Here is a 14761-nt window from a genome sequence, read left to right as displayed (position 1 = left end):
ACTTCAAAATTGAAGCAAAACTGCGTTGTATACATTTAAAACAAGGCCAGTTTGGTTTCTTGCGCTGTTTATTTAAACGAAATATTCTCGTAAGCTCATCGTTCTTGCCTGAAAATGCCGGTGGAACCAGGTGAAGGAATGGTGAGTGAAAAAGACTCATTTATTATCTTATTTCACGTTTTGTCTTCTTTGAAACAGCTGCCTGCCTGCATGAATATATGGCTGGATATTTACCGCATTGTATACTGTATGTGTGTATATCTGACTTAGCGATTTGATGTGCATTTTTACTGCATTATTCCGTCAATAAATATTGAAGAAATTGTTGAAAAAGTTAAGAATTGAATGAATTACGGAACAACGTCAAAGTTCTTTTATTAACTCAAGTTAATTGCCGTATCTGATATAGTGAAACCTTCGTTCTTGCCAGATGAATATCTCTATTGATGAACATCTTAGGTGTCTATAGTTAGAACTATTTAACTGAAGTTTATTTTCTGACAATCTTCCTGAACTATTTACAGAAACTGCTCACAGAAGAACAGCTGGAAGGTGAGTGACTAAAGGACAGTATAGAAATATGACAAATGCAAAAACCACGTACTTTAATGTACAATTTGAATTGAATAAAAGTGAATATCGAATTGCAGAATATCGTGATGCTTTTGATGTTTTTGACCGAGATGGGAATGGCAAGGTTTCTAGTGACGAACTTGGTCCTTTAATGCGAAGCTTGGGGTCTAATCCTAAGGATGAACATTTACAAGATCTAATTAATGAGGTGGATTATGACGGTACGTTCCTGTGTCTGTGTGTGTCCAAGTTTGAAGAATTCTCGGAGAGGTGAATGCCTGAATGCATGGACAACCATGGTCACGGTTTGATGAAGGTTTTATCTTCTTCCAGGTGATGGCGTTCTCAATTTCACGGAGTTTGTTGATTTAATGGTTAACGATAAACCAGAAATTGAAATGGATCTGGAACTTATTGAAGCTTTTCACGCTTTTGATACTGAGGACACTGGTTAGTGTGATCATCGGTACGGTGGTCGATTTTTCAAGTGGGTTATGCGATAAATATCTGTCAGTTGCAAATAAAGGTTTTGTCAAAATGCGCTTCTTTTGCACGTTTTTATAGAGATATAATGTATAGAATGTTGTGCTTAGAGGACGAAAAATCTCAATTTTCATCTTCCATATCAAACACAGGCAAAGTATAAAATATCCGGGATTTTTTCTTTTAAGGTTTTATTAATTCAGCTGACTTGCGCGAAGCATTTCAGCGCATGGACGAACCACAGGGGGATGTTGAGGACATTATTGATGCAACAAATGTCCGTGTCGACAGAAAGGTCACATATGATGGTACGTATTGAAAGCCCATAGAAACTAATTACTCCGGCGTCAGCGACGGAGTTGAAAATTCGCCTCGGTTTTGTTTTGTTTTTGTTTTTTTTTTTTTTATTTTTTTTTTATTATTTTTCGTCGTCGCAAGTCTGTAATGGCGCGAAACATTCTAGTATTTAAAATGTGTATGTGATTGGATTTATCTATGTCCCAGTCTTGTCTCCCAAGAGTTGTGGTGCACAGCTTTGGCTAATTTTCCGATGCGCGATTCGATTTCGCTCGCATGATACGGCAATTCCTCCAAGAGGAACAAATAAACCGTTCTTTTCATGCTTTTCGATTAAGTTTAGACTGAATTGGGGTAAGAATATATTTAATACGTGTAGATTCTGGTCCTATTTTAGTAATATCGCTGCTATTTCGCCGTTTAACAAGATGATGTGGTCGTGTATGGGCGCTTTGACTCGTCGTAGTTTGCACAGGATTGAAGATTTAATATAACTATATAAGCGCGAATTCCAAAGGCAAAGTGTAAGACAAAGCGAATGTATTATGCGGTTTATTTACATTTTTGAACAATTGAACTTCTATACTTTTTAAAGTACGATGTGCTTCTGAATTTCGCGATGGAACATTTAGGTTCGCAAGGCGTCTAAATGCGAATATGAACTGCATTGTTTATGTTCAGAAGCTCTATATTGAAGACTGGCACGTGCGCCGGAGTTAACGCCAGAACAGGCGTCTTGTTTAGTAAAGTTTCTCGTAACTGCGTCCCTCGATTACCAGCACCACTTGTGATTCCTGGAATTGCTTTTACGATAGTTATTACTCGTAACACTGTCTTAATCGATCTATAATTCTGGTGTTTAGAGTTTGTTGCACTCACTGTTATCTTGAAGAGTGAAAAGTAAAGAATGCAATAAAATTTTAACAAAACTTTTAATGCCAGCGAAAGATAATGGAACTACTTACTGGCTTCTAAAAGTAAAATTTTAACAATGGAACGTGTTGAAAGGCAAAATTTTGAAGAACAAATATTAATCGCTTGCTGTATAAAAATTAAACAATTTGATGAGCTGTTTTAAGTATTACTGGAATACTTTAGTAGTTTAGTTAGTGATTATATAAATGTCTGTTTCTCAGAATAAATAAATTCTTTAAACGTGTGTCATTCAACATTTAATGAAACAACAATTATCATCAGTTAACTAATACAATTGATTTCTATGTAATAAATAATTAAAGTCAAAACTCTTGAAGGTTACAATATTTTCATTAAAACATTAAGTCTGCTAATAGTCTTTTATTTACCATCAAACTATGGATATGTTCTCTTTAATCAAAGCATGTAATAGAAAACCGTAATTAGCTGGTAATAATTAGCATTCTAACTTCATTATCACTTAATTGCAAGTTTTTTGGCCATATAAATAAACAGTATTTTACAGTAAATCACATGTGTTTGATGTTTGGAACTACCAGAAAAACTCCAAGATCATTTTTCAAAACGACGGTTCTCTTTATAGTACTTCAGACACACAAACCATTGATTTCTGTAGGATATTGGCCACGACAAAGTGTTGGTGAATTCTAAACTGAGGTATGTTAAAAATGTCTAGTGCAATAGTATATCATATATGTAAAGTTTAATTTTACATTTTATACACAATATTAACAACATGCAGTGACATTCTGGTAATTACATTATGTCCATATTGCATGCTGTTGCGCTTTAAACATCAACTACCATCTTCTTGTGTACGTCCAAATTACCCACCATCTGAAATGAAACACAAATGTGAACAGGTTAGTGGATGTGAAAACCCACAAGAAGAGGAATAATTGCATCACAAGAGAAGGAAGTCCATCTGTCAAAAATAACAATCATTTTATTGGATGGTGGCATCATTTCTGGTAACAGTAATGTTAGTACACACAAACACATACTTCAGAGAATTCACTAAATGATATTTTTCCATCTTGATCTTTATCGGCATACAGAATAGTTTTATCTACAATTTGTTGAAGTTGTGTGTCTTTCAAGTTATTGCCCACCATCATTTTTAGTACTTGAAATAGTTCAGAGTTAGTAATGAATCCATCACGGTCGATATCATATATTTGAAATGCAACTAAATTGAGAGAATAGAAGATGAAGAATATTAGGTTGAGAATGCATAATTGACCTTGCAAATGTCACACAGAGGATCATGAATAGTCTTGAGCTGTTAAGACTTCAGGTAACTGACTTTATTATGAGAAAGTTCTATTATAACTAAGGAAAGACAGTGGTTTTGGAATGGTTGGCAAAAAAACTTACATCTAAGTTTAGATTCCTTGTCACCTTTTACACTAAACTGGGAAACACCTTCAATAAACTCTAAACAAAGCAAAGACCACGGTAATTAAATGTTGGCATGTCGTAATGAATATATGTGTGTTTATGTCATGTGTAATAAATGGTACATGTTCATCCATTTTTCTCAATTGACAGATCTGTTGTCGTAGGCAGCCACCTTTAAAATCGACTTCTCCATTCCCATCCTGATCAAAAATTTCTATAACTCTCTGCACCAATGGATTCTGCTGAAGCTCTGGTAACGACATAAATTCCTCCACAGACAAGGAACCTGAATGATCTAAATCTAACTTCTTAAACCTCTTTCCAAGACGCTTTATTTCTTCCGGTTCAACTAGAGATGGAGAGAAGTCCAATATTTAGTATAAATCACTCGTTTAGGCTGGACACTTGTAATTCTTCAAGCCAATATATACACTGTACTTGTAAACTTGATTTGCTAAAAATATTTCAATCTTTTTAAACAGTATTACTGAGCCTAAGGCAGATATTGTTTGCACGAAAGACAATTATAAACGTAAAAAAACCCACTAAAACTAAATGATGGCTAGAGTACTTACAATGCGTGACCATATCAGTCGGTAATGTCAGCTCATTTCCCTAAGACGAAATTTAAAACAATGAGAAATCTAAAAACAGTACAAAACACACTACAATAGATTTCTGCAGTTGAGACCAGCACACTTCAAAGAGAACCACAAACTATTCTCCCACAAAAGGAGTGTAAAATGTTGACAGATTGCAAGATGTAAATAAAGCATCAATTTTCACATGTTGCCATCTGCATTGTCCATTACAAAGTTGATTGAAAACGTTCCCATCGTTAACCAGCCCGCAAGTAACGTTTACAAATGCGCGAAAAGCTACACTTTAATGCCGTGTTTGCAGAACAAATCCCCTGAGCCTAACAAAGCTGATTGCAAACGTATTTTCCGAGGAAATGTTTGATTTGATATAAAGAGCCAAGAAGCTTCCTGCCAGCACAGATATTAGACAAGGTGTCGACAACGCTTTGAAAAGTTCCACTTACCATTATTAAATCTGCTTAGGTAATATATCCGTATCCTATATTTGAAAAAAGATGAGTATAGCCGAGAATATTTATTTAAATTACAATTTTTGTGATGAAGTCGAAGGCCAAGCAAAGAATCCTAACATCCGGGAAGCCGCCCTAGTGCCAATCTTCGGCCAACTGCGCGAATATTTGTATTTTTTTAAAAATTCTGCATATATCCCATCATATTGTCGTTTTATACTTGAATTCTAGCATTTTTTGAAGATAATTTATTGCAAATAATTGCGGTTGAAGCATAGACTTGTGTTTTACCGAAAATATTAGTTTGTTGTGCGCATGGTACATAACATAACATACTTCTTGCATAGTACCTTAAATTATTCGGGTGTGCACGATGTTTGCAGGCTAGAAATCTCTAGGAACACAGGGAGGTGTCCCAAAAAACCAAAGGCGTTCCGGTCAAAACTACTTATGAGTACAAATGAAATATGAAACACTATGGCAGTATGTTCAGTATGTTATACTATGGCGATAGGTTCGAGCCATCGAGCTCGACTTGGGAATGTTTTTTTCTACTACTTAGCTTCATCATTCATCAAAGAATTGATCGAAAGTGGAAGCACTGATCTGCGACATGACGCCGTGGAAGACTGGGACCTACCTGTTCGGTCAACGTGTTTAATTTCTAGAAGATTGATATAACAGCATTAACAGGGAAAATGACAGATTTTCATATATTTGTAAGGTAATTTTAGTATATTTACCCTTTGAGGATGTTGTTTCATCGTTTTATTATATATTTACAGTTATATTGGTTCTTCACAACGTCGTGTATATAATTGCAGTTTCAAATAGTTGCCTTGCCAGCCTTGGGGTGTTTTGAGACTTCATTTAATATGTAACATATTATTAAAACTTGTCGTCCTGTGTTAAATATTGATTTTACCTTTTTATAGGTTTAGGTCGGTGGTATGTGTTTTAATTCTGATAGTCTGTTCTTCATTAGCCATTGATATGTCTAAGTTTAAGAAATGTGAAGATAGTAGTTTTTGCAAGTAAGTAGTGTTTTACCCACTGTAGTGTATTCAACTGTCATATTCATTAAAATATGAAAATTTATCTGCTTTTGTAACGTAATATTGGTTGAATATTATTTAAAGTGAATATAAACTACACTACTACTGTAGAGTTTGTGGAGGCCTTTTAATTGAGCAATCTTTTCCGCACCCAATTTTTTTCCAAATCCAGAGTTTATGTAAATCTTGAAGCAGTGAACTCCACATTGTTATGACTTGTGAGCAGAACTGCATGCACCTGACTGGTTATTTCCTTGAAATAAACTCTACATAAATTTATATTCTTCACAAAATATTCACACAATAAGACTGTAAATGTCATATGCTTATTGTCAATTTCAGGAGAAACCAAGCCATTCCTCTTGGTCAAAGTCCTTATTCTGTTGTTCCTGGTTCAATAAAATTCTCAGACTCAGCAATAGATGTACAAATAATAAATTCCAAAACAAATGTAGTTCTTAGTCTCCAAGTAATAGTATTACAGCATAACACAGTTAGATTTAAAATTAATGAGATTAATCCAATTCATCCTCGTTACGAAGTACAAGATGTCTTAGTGAAACAACCATCTCACTCAAGGTATGTACAGTAGGACTCACTTGGAATTTATCAAACTTATTTTCTTGTACATTTACTTAGTTGTATTTTATTTTTATTTCAGTTATGAAAAAGTTAAGGAGACTGATGATCAAGTTCACGTAAAGTTTAACAACAATGGTTTAATCATTACTATGCGACCGCTACGGTTGGACTTTCTTATCGACAACCAGATTGCTGTCTCTGTGAATTCCAAAGGATTGATGAATTTTGAGCACTACCAAGCTAGGAAAGCGTAAGTTTGTTTCGATAGTTGTGCGAAAAGGAAGAAGACATTGTAGAATTATGTTAGTGAAATATAGCTTGTGAATTGGTTTAGTTTTTAGTAGAGGATTCATAGAAATGGATGTCACCCAATTGTACTATGTTGAAAGTCACATATTAATAATCCAATCATCATACACTTGAATTTGATCAATCTATGGGTACATGTATTGTAGTCTGTAGTCTTTTAGTCAGTGTCTAATTATTTCACTTGTATTTCTTTATCCAGATCAGATTCACTGTTAGGTTCCTTGTTTAGCTACTTGTAAGTGTTAAACTTGGCATTTACACTTTCAGCTTAGGGAAAACCTATCACTTCTGAAATCTCACAATATGCATTTCATAAGAAGTTGCACAACATTTACAGTTCATAAATGTCAGGTTGTGACCGTCCAGTTCATGGTGTAACTCTCCTCATACTGTCCTCTTGCTTGGCAGATAAACCTTTGATCTAATTTCAAGAGTTGGTTTATCATTCAGGGATTTCTAGACCACTGATAGCCAGAATACATGTGAGGTTATACCCACTTACAGTAGGATTCTTGCACACAATCACAATGAATATTGTTTGTTTGCCTTTATAGTAGTTCTGAAAAGAAGGATGAAGAGCCAGAAAAAAGCAGTGAGGAGGATGAAAACAATGAGGAGGAACCAAAAGATGAGGTGTTTTTACTTCTTGAATTTTGATATTTTTACTCAATCTTTGGCAATCATTTCATCACAACATGTGTGTAGAGAATATGAGAACTGGAAAGTGAAATAGTTGGCAAGGTTTATTATCTTTTTTATCATTTGTTATAAAATGTTTAAATTTGATTTCAAACAGGAGGAAAATGCTGAAGAAGATTCAAAAGAAGATGAACCAAAGGAAGAAGAGGAACAATCCTGGGAAGAATCATTTCATGAACATAAAGATTCGAGACCTAAAGGTTGGTCTACTACTGAACAAGCTCTTTTATTGCGGGATATCCTGAACACTCTGAAGACCTGGTTGCATGGGTGGATTTTGAAAACTGACCAAGATTCACATGTCAAATCTTCGACTGGATTTCTTCCAGTTTTCACAATAACATCAATCTTGATTCATTGCAGGTCCTTCATCTGTTGGTCTTGATATATCTTTCCTTGGGTTTGATAATGTTTATGGCATTCCTGAACATGCAGACTCCCTGGCTCTCAAGTCAACAATGTATGTTAGAGATTATGTTTTTAGACATTATTTCATTCAAACACATAGCAAACTTGCCCAGTGAGAAATATGGTCCCAGGATGAACCTGATTCTCCTGCTTATATTCCAGCTTATTTATAAAGCCAAATGTTATTTTTTATGTTTTCAGGGGGAAAGAACCATATCGTCTTTTCAATCTTGATGTGTTTGAGTATGATTTGAACAATGGCATGGCGTTGTATGGATCTATTCCTTACATGTTGGCACACAGGTAGGAACGACATACCTTTGTTAAACCCTATGAACTGATGGAATTTAACAGACTGAACGTATGCGATGTGTTTTGTTTTTAGCGTTAATAAAACTGTCGGCGTATTTTGGTTAAACGCAGCTGAGACATGGATTGACATCAGTACGGAAGATGCCAAAAAGGTTATATCGACTATCATCAAAAATTATTAAAATATTTTTTAAAAACTTCTTGGGTAATTTTGTTTTTATTTCTTGTGTAGAACATGTTAGATTCACTGATGTCATACTTCAGCGCTGAAGAGAACTCCCAGCAGATCGACACTCACTGGATGTCAGAGAGCGGAATCATCGACGTCTTTGTTATGTTAGGACCAAAACCTCACGATGTGTTTCAACAATATGCGGCTCTTACAGGACCAGCAACCTTGCCTCCGGTAATATGAAGTTATAAGATAGCTACAAGTGGTATCTCCGTCCTCTATCCTAAATATTTCTATACTATACAGTACATACATGCATGACTTGCATCGATTTTTTAACAGATGTTTGCTATAGCGTACCACCAATGCCGTTGGAACTACAACGATCAAGATGATGTCATAAGGTAAGACTATTTCTGAATCTTTCCATCTCAGGGTCTGTAATTTATCCTCAATTTTCGTCCCCATTTCATCTCATTCAGTGTTGATGCCAACTTTGACAAACACGACATTCCATACGACGTTCTGTGGTTGGATATTGAGCATACGGATGGAAAACGGTTAGAAAATATACGAGCTCCCTTTTCTTGACATCAGAATGCATTAAAAACACCCGCATTCATTCATTCATTCAGTACCATTTCTGAAGCTACTGTACTGTATTTCGGATACCATGCCTTAAATTTACAACCTTCCGTGTTTCTTCGACCAGATACATGACCTGGGACACTCACAAATTCCCAAATCCAGAAGAAATGCAAAACAAGTTGGCGGCCAAAGGAAGAAGAGTAGGTTTGGTTTTACATTTGCAAAGAAAACTAGACATTAAGATCGATTAAGATCGCTTTCAGGCAAAAAGACTACGTGAATGAATAGCCTGTTGCATTGTAAACACAACAACAGCTTGTCTTAGTGTTAACATTCTCTTTATTTTCATTCATAGATGGTAACAATCGTGGATCCTCATATCAAAAGAGACGATGATTACCACATTCATCGGGTAATTTATTGACTCTAGACTTATAGTCGGCTTAATTTACTTCTTAGATCCTAAAACTCGTATTATCCTGATCATGATTATCATGATATCTTTTTTCATATCAGGAGGCAAGCTCCAAAGGTTACTACGTCAAAAACAAAGATGGCGGGGACTATGAAGGATGGTGCTGGCCAGGTAAGACTGTGTTTGCTGACTCGGCAAATGCTGGAAAACGTCACACGAGGGTTCGTATCTGAACTATCTGAACCAGGAAATTATTGCAGTACAATGTTTGCTTATGTTACAGGTTCGTCATCTTGGATAGATTTCTTCAATCCTGAAGTAAGGGACTGGTGGGCAAGTAAATTCGCTCTGGATCAGTACAAGGGCTCTACGCCAACGCTTAGTGTTTGGAACGATATGAATGAGGTGGGAAATCAGGCTGATAATTGTGACAACAGAAGCGTTCTTTCATTCACGAGTATTGTGATCATCGCTATCTCCATTATCACCATCATTACTAATGCTCACCATGAAATACATCTGGTGACATGTTTTTTCTGCTATCCTGTTCAAAATACTGTACGTAACTGTGGTGACCGTTCGGGGTTGAATTTCCCTCATGCCCTCACATCAACTTCTCTATTGGTTACCACTAATGGCACCATGATTGCTTTTCTTCAGATGAGTGTCTTCAATGGTCCTGAGATCACCATGCATAAAGACGCTGTGCATTATGGCGGTTGGGAGAATCGTGATGTTCACAATCTTTACGGATTTTACAACCAAATGTCGACATACAACGGTTTAAAACGACGATCCAGCGATAAAGAGCGACCTTTTGTGTTGTCACGAGCCTTCTTTGCAGGAACCCAGCGATATGGTATGTCACACGAAGTGTGAGCGAGTTTTGAATTAAAGAACGTTTAAAGAATAATCTGTTCCTTGTTCCAGGTGCTATATGGACTGGTGACAATATAGCTGAATGGTCTCATCTAAAGATGTCTTTACCCATGATGCTAACTCTCGGTGTAACTGGGATGCAGTTCAGTGGAGGTTCGTAAAAATTACTCAGATTGTCCGTGTTTCTGTGCATAGTCTTCATTTCTCATCCGTTTTGTTTCATTTCAGCCGATGTGGGTGGATTTTTCCAGAATCCAGATGGTGAACTTCTGGTTCGTTGGTATCAGACTGGTGCTTATCTTCCATTCTTTCGTGCGCATGCTCACCTGGATACGAAGCGTCGTGAGCCATGGTTGTTCGAAGACAAATACAAAAACCTGATGCGTGAAGCGATACGACATCGCTATGCATTGCTGCCATTTTGGTACACGCTCTTTCATGAAGCGTCTCAATCGGGATCTCCTGTTGTTGCGTACGTAATAATATCTCCAAAAGCTTTGCGTTAGGCCTACTTGTAGCATCAATACCATCGACGAGTCTTTCCCCGTTGTAAATGATTTCTGGATTTTGTATTAAATTTTTAGACCATTGTGGGTCGAGTATCCAGAAGACAAGACAACATTTACGATGGAAGATCAATATTTACTTGGTAAGATTGCCTGTACAGTTATTAAAGAGTTAAAGCATTGTTGTAACAAACATGTTTTCCTAATCCCACCCATACGATATTGATTATCGTGAAACAACATCTACTCTCAGTGGCGTAGCCAGCCTGACGATTTTGTCCCGCTATGTAAATTTCATGTTATTATAATTATTCATGTCTTTAGAAATTTATTGTTTTCACAGTCAAAGAACACCAAAATATTAGCATAGCGGGACAAATCGACAGGCTGGCTACGCTACTGTCTACTCTGGCACCTGATTAAGCAGTATTACCTGTCAATATTAGAGAGGTGGTCTGCCTGCCTCGTTCATTATACTTTCCTATATGTTTGACTAATTGCGTCTCTTTCCCAGGCCGTGATCTGTTAATCAAACCTGTAACAACACAAGGACAGGCGACTCTTGACGTGTATCTTCCTGACAAAGACCAGGTAAGATGGCTCTCTTTCTGTTACTGCTGTATGTGGTCAATCAAGATCTCCCATACCATCAACTATCGTCTTTACATGCTTGTGATAAAGGTTGACACTTGACAGTCGCCTCTAAGGAACCTCTAATTGTGATAAAGGTTGACACTTGACAGTCGCCTCTAAGGAACCTCTAAGGTTGTTTACAGCACTGTATAAAACAAATCAGACTACTGAGTTATGGCATTCAACATTACAAGTACTGTATCTTAGTTTAGTCTTTATCGTTGGATATCTTTCACATGCACAAGAGTCGGGATTGCTCCGAACATTGCCACCTTGTTGGTGCCGGGAACATTGAGTACTAAAGTGATCAAAGTTGGTCTCAAATTTTTCCGTTGTTTCTTCTTAGTTGTGGTATGATTTGCCTGGTAACAAGTTCCATCTTGGTGGTCAAACGATACACGTTGCAACACCGCTTAATATGGTAAGCTCTTAATATTTTCAACGTCGGAGTATGTCATTGTTTATTCTTTTACGTGGAAGAAAACTACATCACCATCTTCATTCATCTTCAGATTCCAGTATTCCAACGAGGAGGAAGTATCATACCACGAAAGGAGAGGATCCGGCGTTGTTCATCTCTCATGACTGATGATCCATACACGCTTGCTGTAGCTCTCAATAAGAAGGTGTTGATTTCGTAACAAATACATGTTCAGTAAATCATAAATCCATTAATGTTTTCCTTGGGATTCAGGGCAGAATGCCCCTCCTTATCCCTATACACCCCCTCCTTATCCCTATACATCCCTCTCCTTATCCCCTGTTCTGCTACATAAGCTACTACAATGCTTTAACCTCAAATTTTTCAAGTACACATAACTATCATTCCAGGGAGAAGCTGAAGGAAAATTGTACATGGACGATGGAATAAGCTTCGATTATCAAAAAGGAAAATACGAATATCGTGAGATCACATTCAAACGAGGAAAACTCGAATCAAAGTATGTTGGCCCGTTCATCGCGGTCTTTTTTAATGATACAGTTGACTACGTTGTTCCACAAAGAATATTTATGAATTCTTTGTCTTCAGAACTCTCGACCCTTCTGCTCATTATGAAACAAAGTCGTGGCTGGAACGCATTGTGATTCTGGGAATGAGCCAAAATCCTTCACAGATTGTTGTTACTGATAAAGGTGATTGCTTAGGTTATTGTGTGTCGTCACTCTTTCATTCAATAATGATCCGTCAATAATGCTTGTTCGATTGTACATTCATTAAAAAAAGCTCCAAAGCATTTTGCCAGAATATTTGCATATTACTCGAGACAGAATCATGCGCTTAAGCTCACAACGTGATGTCTCTTTGCTTTACCAGATGGATCGAAGAAACGGCAATTGGAACACGAACATGACCCGGCAAGCTACCGATTGACCATCAAAAAACCGGCCGTGAATATGGCGGAAGACTGGAATATAGTGTTGTACGCCTAATGATTTGCCCAAAATATCGTTTTCGTGAATAGGCGCGATACTTCATGTAATGTTTGCCAAACGTATTATACGTAGAGGAATGTATTTAGCAGATATTGCACGAGCTTGCTTGCTTGCTATGTTGCCTTTTTTTAAAAAACAGTGGATTATGCAAGATTGACAAATTGTCAAAAAACGAAACTAATTAAATGATTTGATATGAAAAGAGGCTTGTTTTTGATTGTCAAAATCAGAGTCTCTATCACTATCAGGAATTTGTGGTGTAAAGCAGAACTTCATAATATGGGTCTGTGTTTTTGGCCGTATGAAGACAGGTCAAGAAAATATTAAAACATTCTTTCGAGTTTCATACGAAAGTTCTTTACTTAACAATGGCAAAATTCTAGTAGGTTTACCCAGCAATTTTTTCATTTATTTCGGCAAACTTTTTGAAGGTCTTTTAAGGATTTCGGCGTATAATTGTTTGATCAACGCCTGCCATGCAGCTAGTGTGAATATTGCGGAACTCGTTATCGTCAAAATACAGCTAACCTTGCAAACCAGGGTCATTTAGCTTTCAAATAATACCTCCCGATTTTTTTTATATCACTCAAACTATAAGCCAACCACCACAGTCAAAACAATTCGAGTATGTGCATGTAAAAACGACCAAAAAATTCTGATATCAATGCTGAACACCTGTTTCGTGCGACTTTGACAACAAAAAGTGTTGTTGTAGTACTTTCGATGTCCATCATTACTCTGGGGAAAGAATTTCCAGAACAGTGAGGCTTGATGTTACTGTAGTATAACAGCATCATATTTGAGCGCGGTTAGTTTGCAACAGTTAATTAATAGCTAGACTCTTAGGCATTTAAGAAAATTGAAAAGAATCCACATAATTAACGTTGTTGACCACATTAGCACAACAACATTTCCTATTTGTAATTTCTTGAGCGGTTGCAGGCATATAAAAGTAATTCAAGAAACCTCTATATAAATTGCAAATTGGGGTTTTCTCTGAACAAGGCTGTTTTTAATTTGATATATGGTACAACATTCTTGTTAGTTTCCAGGTGAGCTGTCTTTGCTAAGGACGCGGACGTTTTGGTCGAGTTTTACAGGGAGTTTTAACAAAAAATCACCGCAGTCTTTGAGCAATAAACAAGAGCCAAAACATGTATTTACTCTCCTAGCAACGTTATCAGAAAACCCGCGATGCAGTGTTTGGCATTCTGATATTTTAAGGCAGTTAGTTAAAAATTTATCACAATCATTAACACAAGCAGGTATTTTTAAAAACAAATCAAAAACCCGAAAACAAAGCCATTCGGTATAAACGATTTGAGACTACTTAAAGACTGACAGACCAGTAAAAATTAAAACAGCTCGATTCAGTGGCTCCATGTAGATCAATCGTGTGCGTGCATGGCAACTGAATGCAAAAGCGATAATAAAAGATAGTGAAAAGGTTGACGAAACGTTTACTCGCTTGTGATAAAGTTGGAAGATGTCTCGTGAAGATAGCTACAGAAGTTTCATGCGGCAGTCATCTCGGCATAGTTTAAGCAATGTCAATGAAGACGAACCAGGTTTTATTCAGGCTGAAAGGACGCAGGATTCCGACTTCACTCAAACACCGTTTGGTAACGATGATATGTTTAATTCCTGCTTTGATGATTGCGATGAAGAATCCTTGGACCCCTTCGCGAGATTTGAACAAAAACTGAATCGAAACCGAGCAAACAACAGCAATGCTAGGGACAGGAATAGAAAGCTTTCGTGGCAGCCCATGCCGACCATGAACGGAAAAATAACGGATGGTAGTGGAACGATTGAAACAGGACTCACTCACCCGAGAAGAAATTCAGAGTTCTTCATTGACCGAAGTAGACTGACTCGTTCATTTCAACCGGAACTATATAACAGCAGATACACGACAGAATATCCAGAAGAGCGAAAAAAGTTTGAAAAATGGAGCTATAAATACGACACAGGTTTCACAAATCTGAGTAGCATTTATCCAACAAGGTAAGTTTAGTTAAGAATCTC

The 14761-nt window shown here is 36.8% G+C and overlaps 3 protein-coding genes across 6 annotated transcripts; 2 read left to right on the top strand and 1 right to left on the bottom strand.

Annotated features, from left to right (window-relative positions):
- Positions 1–19: 19 nt before the first annotated feature.
- LOC114532375 (calmodulin-like) lies at positions 20–2519 on the top strand. The gene is made up of 6 exons (XM_028553865.1): positions 20–141; positions 525–552; positions 651–794; positions 907–1023; positions 1245–1364; positions 2217–2519. Exons 1-6 carry the CDS (start codon positions 115–117, stop codon positions 2255–2257), a joined length of 477 nt encoding a protein of 158 aa, XP_028409666.1. The 5' UTR covers positions 20–114; the 3' UTR covers positions 2258–2519.
- Positions 2520–2618: 99 nt separating this feature from the next.
- LOC114532371 (calcineurin subunit B type 1-like) lies at positions 2619–4896 on the bottom strand. 2 transcript variants are annotated; one of them, XM_028553862.1, is made up of 7 exons: positions 4736–4896; positions 4266–4305; positions 3863–4039; positions 3667–3726; positions 3294–3478; positions 3050–3126; positions 2619–2936 (listed from the first exon to the last, which is right to left on the bottom strand). In XM_028553862.1, the coding sequence occupies exons 1-6, from the start codon at positions 4736–4738 to the stop codon at positions 3079–3081; spliced, it is 513 nt and encodes a 170-aa protein (XP_028409663.1). In that variant the 5' UTR covers positions 4739–4896; the 3' UTR covers positions 2619–2936; positions 3050–3078. The 2 variants fall into 2 exon arrangements, with proteins under 2 accessions (XP_028409663.1, XP_028409662.1); XM_028553861.1 differs by having other exon boundaries at positions 2619–2941; positions 4736–4895.
- Positions 4897–5370: 474 nt separating this feature from the next.
- On the top strand, positions 5371–13013 carry LOC114532487 (neutral alpha-glucosidase AB-like). Of its 3 annotated transcripts, none has more exons than XM_028554000.1 (27): positions 5371–5465; positions 5677–5775; positions 6139–6375; positions 6458–6628; positions 6887–6922; positions 7242–7320; positions 7484–7586; positions 7750–7846; positions 7996–8097; positions 8180–8258; positions 8339–8512; positions 8621–8682; positions 8761–8838; positions 8991–9066; positions 9222–9278; positions 9383–9452; positions 9565–9686; positions 9942–10140; positions 10212–10313; positions 10389–10632; positions 10745–10809; positions 11181–11257; positions 11646–11720; positions 11812–11925; positions 12131–12240; positions 12330–12433; positions 12615–13013. In XM_028554000.1, the coding sequence occupies exons 1-27, from the start codon at positions 5440–5442 to the stop codon at positions 12728–12730; spliced, it is 2874 nt and encodes a 957-aa protein (XP_028409801.1). In that variant the 5' UTR covers positions 5371–5439; the 3' UTR covers positions 12731–13013. The 3 variants fall into 3 exon arrangements, with proteins under 3 accessions (XP_028409801.1, XP_028409802.1, XP_028409803.1); XM_028554002.1 differs by having other exon boundaries at positions 5392–5460; XM_028554001.1 differs by lacking the exon at positions 6887–6922.
- The last annotated feature ends 1748 nt before the right edge of the window (positions 13014–14761 follow it).

The sequence above is a fragment of the Dendronephthya gigantea genome, unplaced genomic scaffold (genome assembly GCF_004324835.1).
Source record: "Dendronephthya gigantea isolate DGI-Jeju-01 unplaced genomic scaffold, DenGig_1.0 000079F, whole genome shotgun sequence".
Lineage (NCBI taxonomy): Eukaryota > Metazoa > Cnidaria > Anthozoa > Malacalcyonacea > Nephtheidae > Dendronephthya > Dendronephthya gigantea.
Note: the sequence above shows the minus strand (reverse complement) of the source record. Positions and strands in the feature narration are given on the sequence as shown.

What these genes read in the sequence shown, in the direction of transcription:
- LOC114532375 (XM_028553865.1), top strand. Translation starts at nt 115, where the DNA reads ATGCCGGTGGAACCAGGTGAAGGAATG. An exon ending in CACAGAAGAACAGCTGGAAG is followed by an intron (nt 553 to 650) that starts GTGAGTGACTAA and finishes ATCGAATTGCAG; the next exon opens with AATATCGTGATGCTTTTGAT. An exon ending in TAATGAGGTGGATTATGACG is followed by an intron (nt 795 to 906) that starts GTACGTTCCTGT and finishes ATCTTCTTCCAG; the next exon opens with GTGATGGCGTTCTCAATTTC.
- LOC114532371 (XM_028553862.1), bottom strand. An exon ending in GACTGATATGGTCACGCATT is followed by an intron (nt 4,040 to 4,265) that starts GTAAGTACTCTA and finishes CTCCATCTCTAG; the next exon opens with TTGAACCGGAAGAAATAAAG. An exon ending in TGGAGAAGTCGATTTTAAAG is followed by an intron (nt 3,727 to 3,862) that starts GTGGCTGCCTAC and finishes TGCTTTGTTTAG; the next exon opens with AGTTTATTGAAGGTGTTTCC.
- LOC114532487 (XM_028554000.1), top strand. Translation starts at nt 5,440, where the DNA reads ATGACAGATTTTCATATATTTGTAAG. An exon ending in GGAAGATCAATATTTACTTG is followed by an intron (nt 10,810 to 11,180) that starts GTAAGATTGCCT and finishes TCTCTTTCCCAG; the next exon opens with GCCGTGATCTGTTAATCAAA. An exon ending in GATTGTTGTTACTGATAAAG is followed by an intron (nt 12,434 to 12,614) that starts GTGATTGCTTAG and finishes TTGCTTTACCAG; the next exon opens with ATGGATCGAAGAAACGGCAA.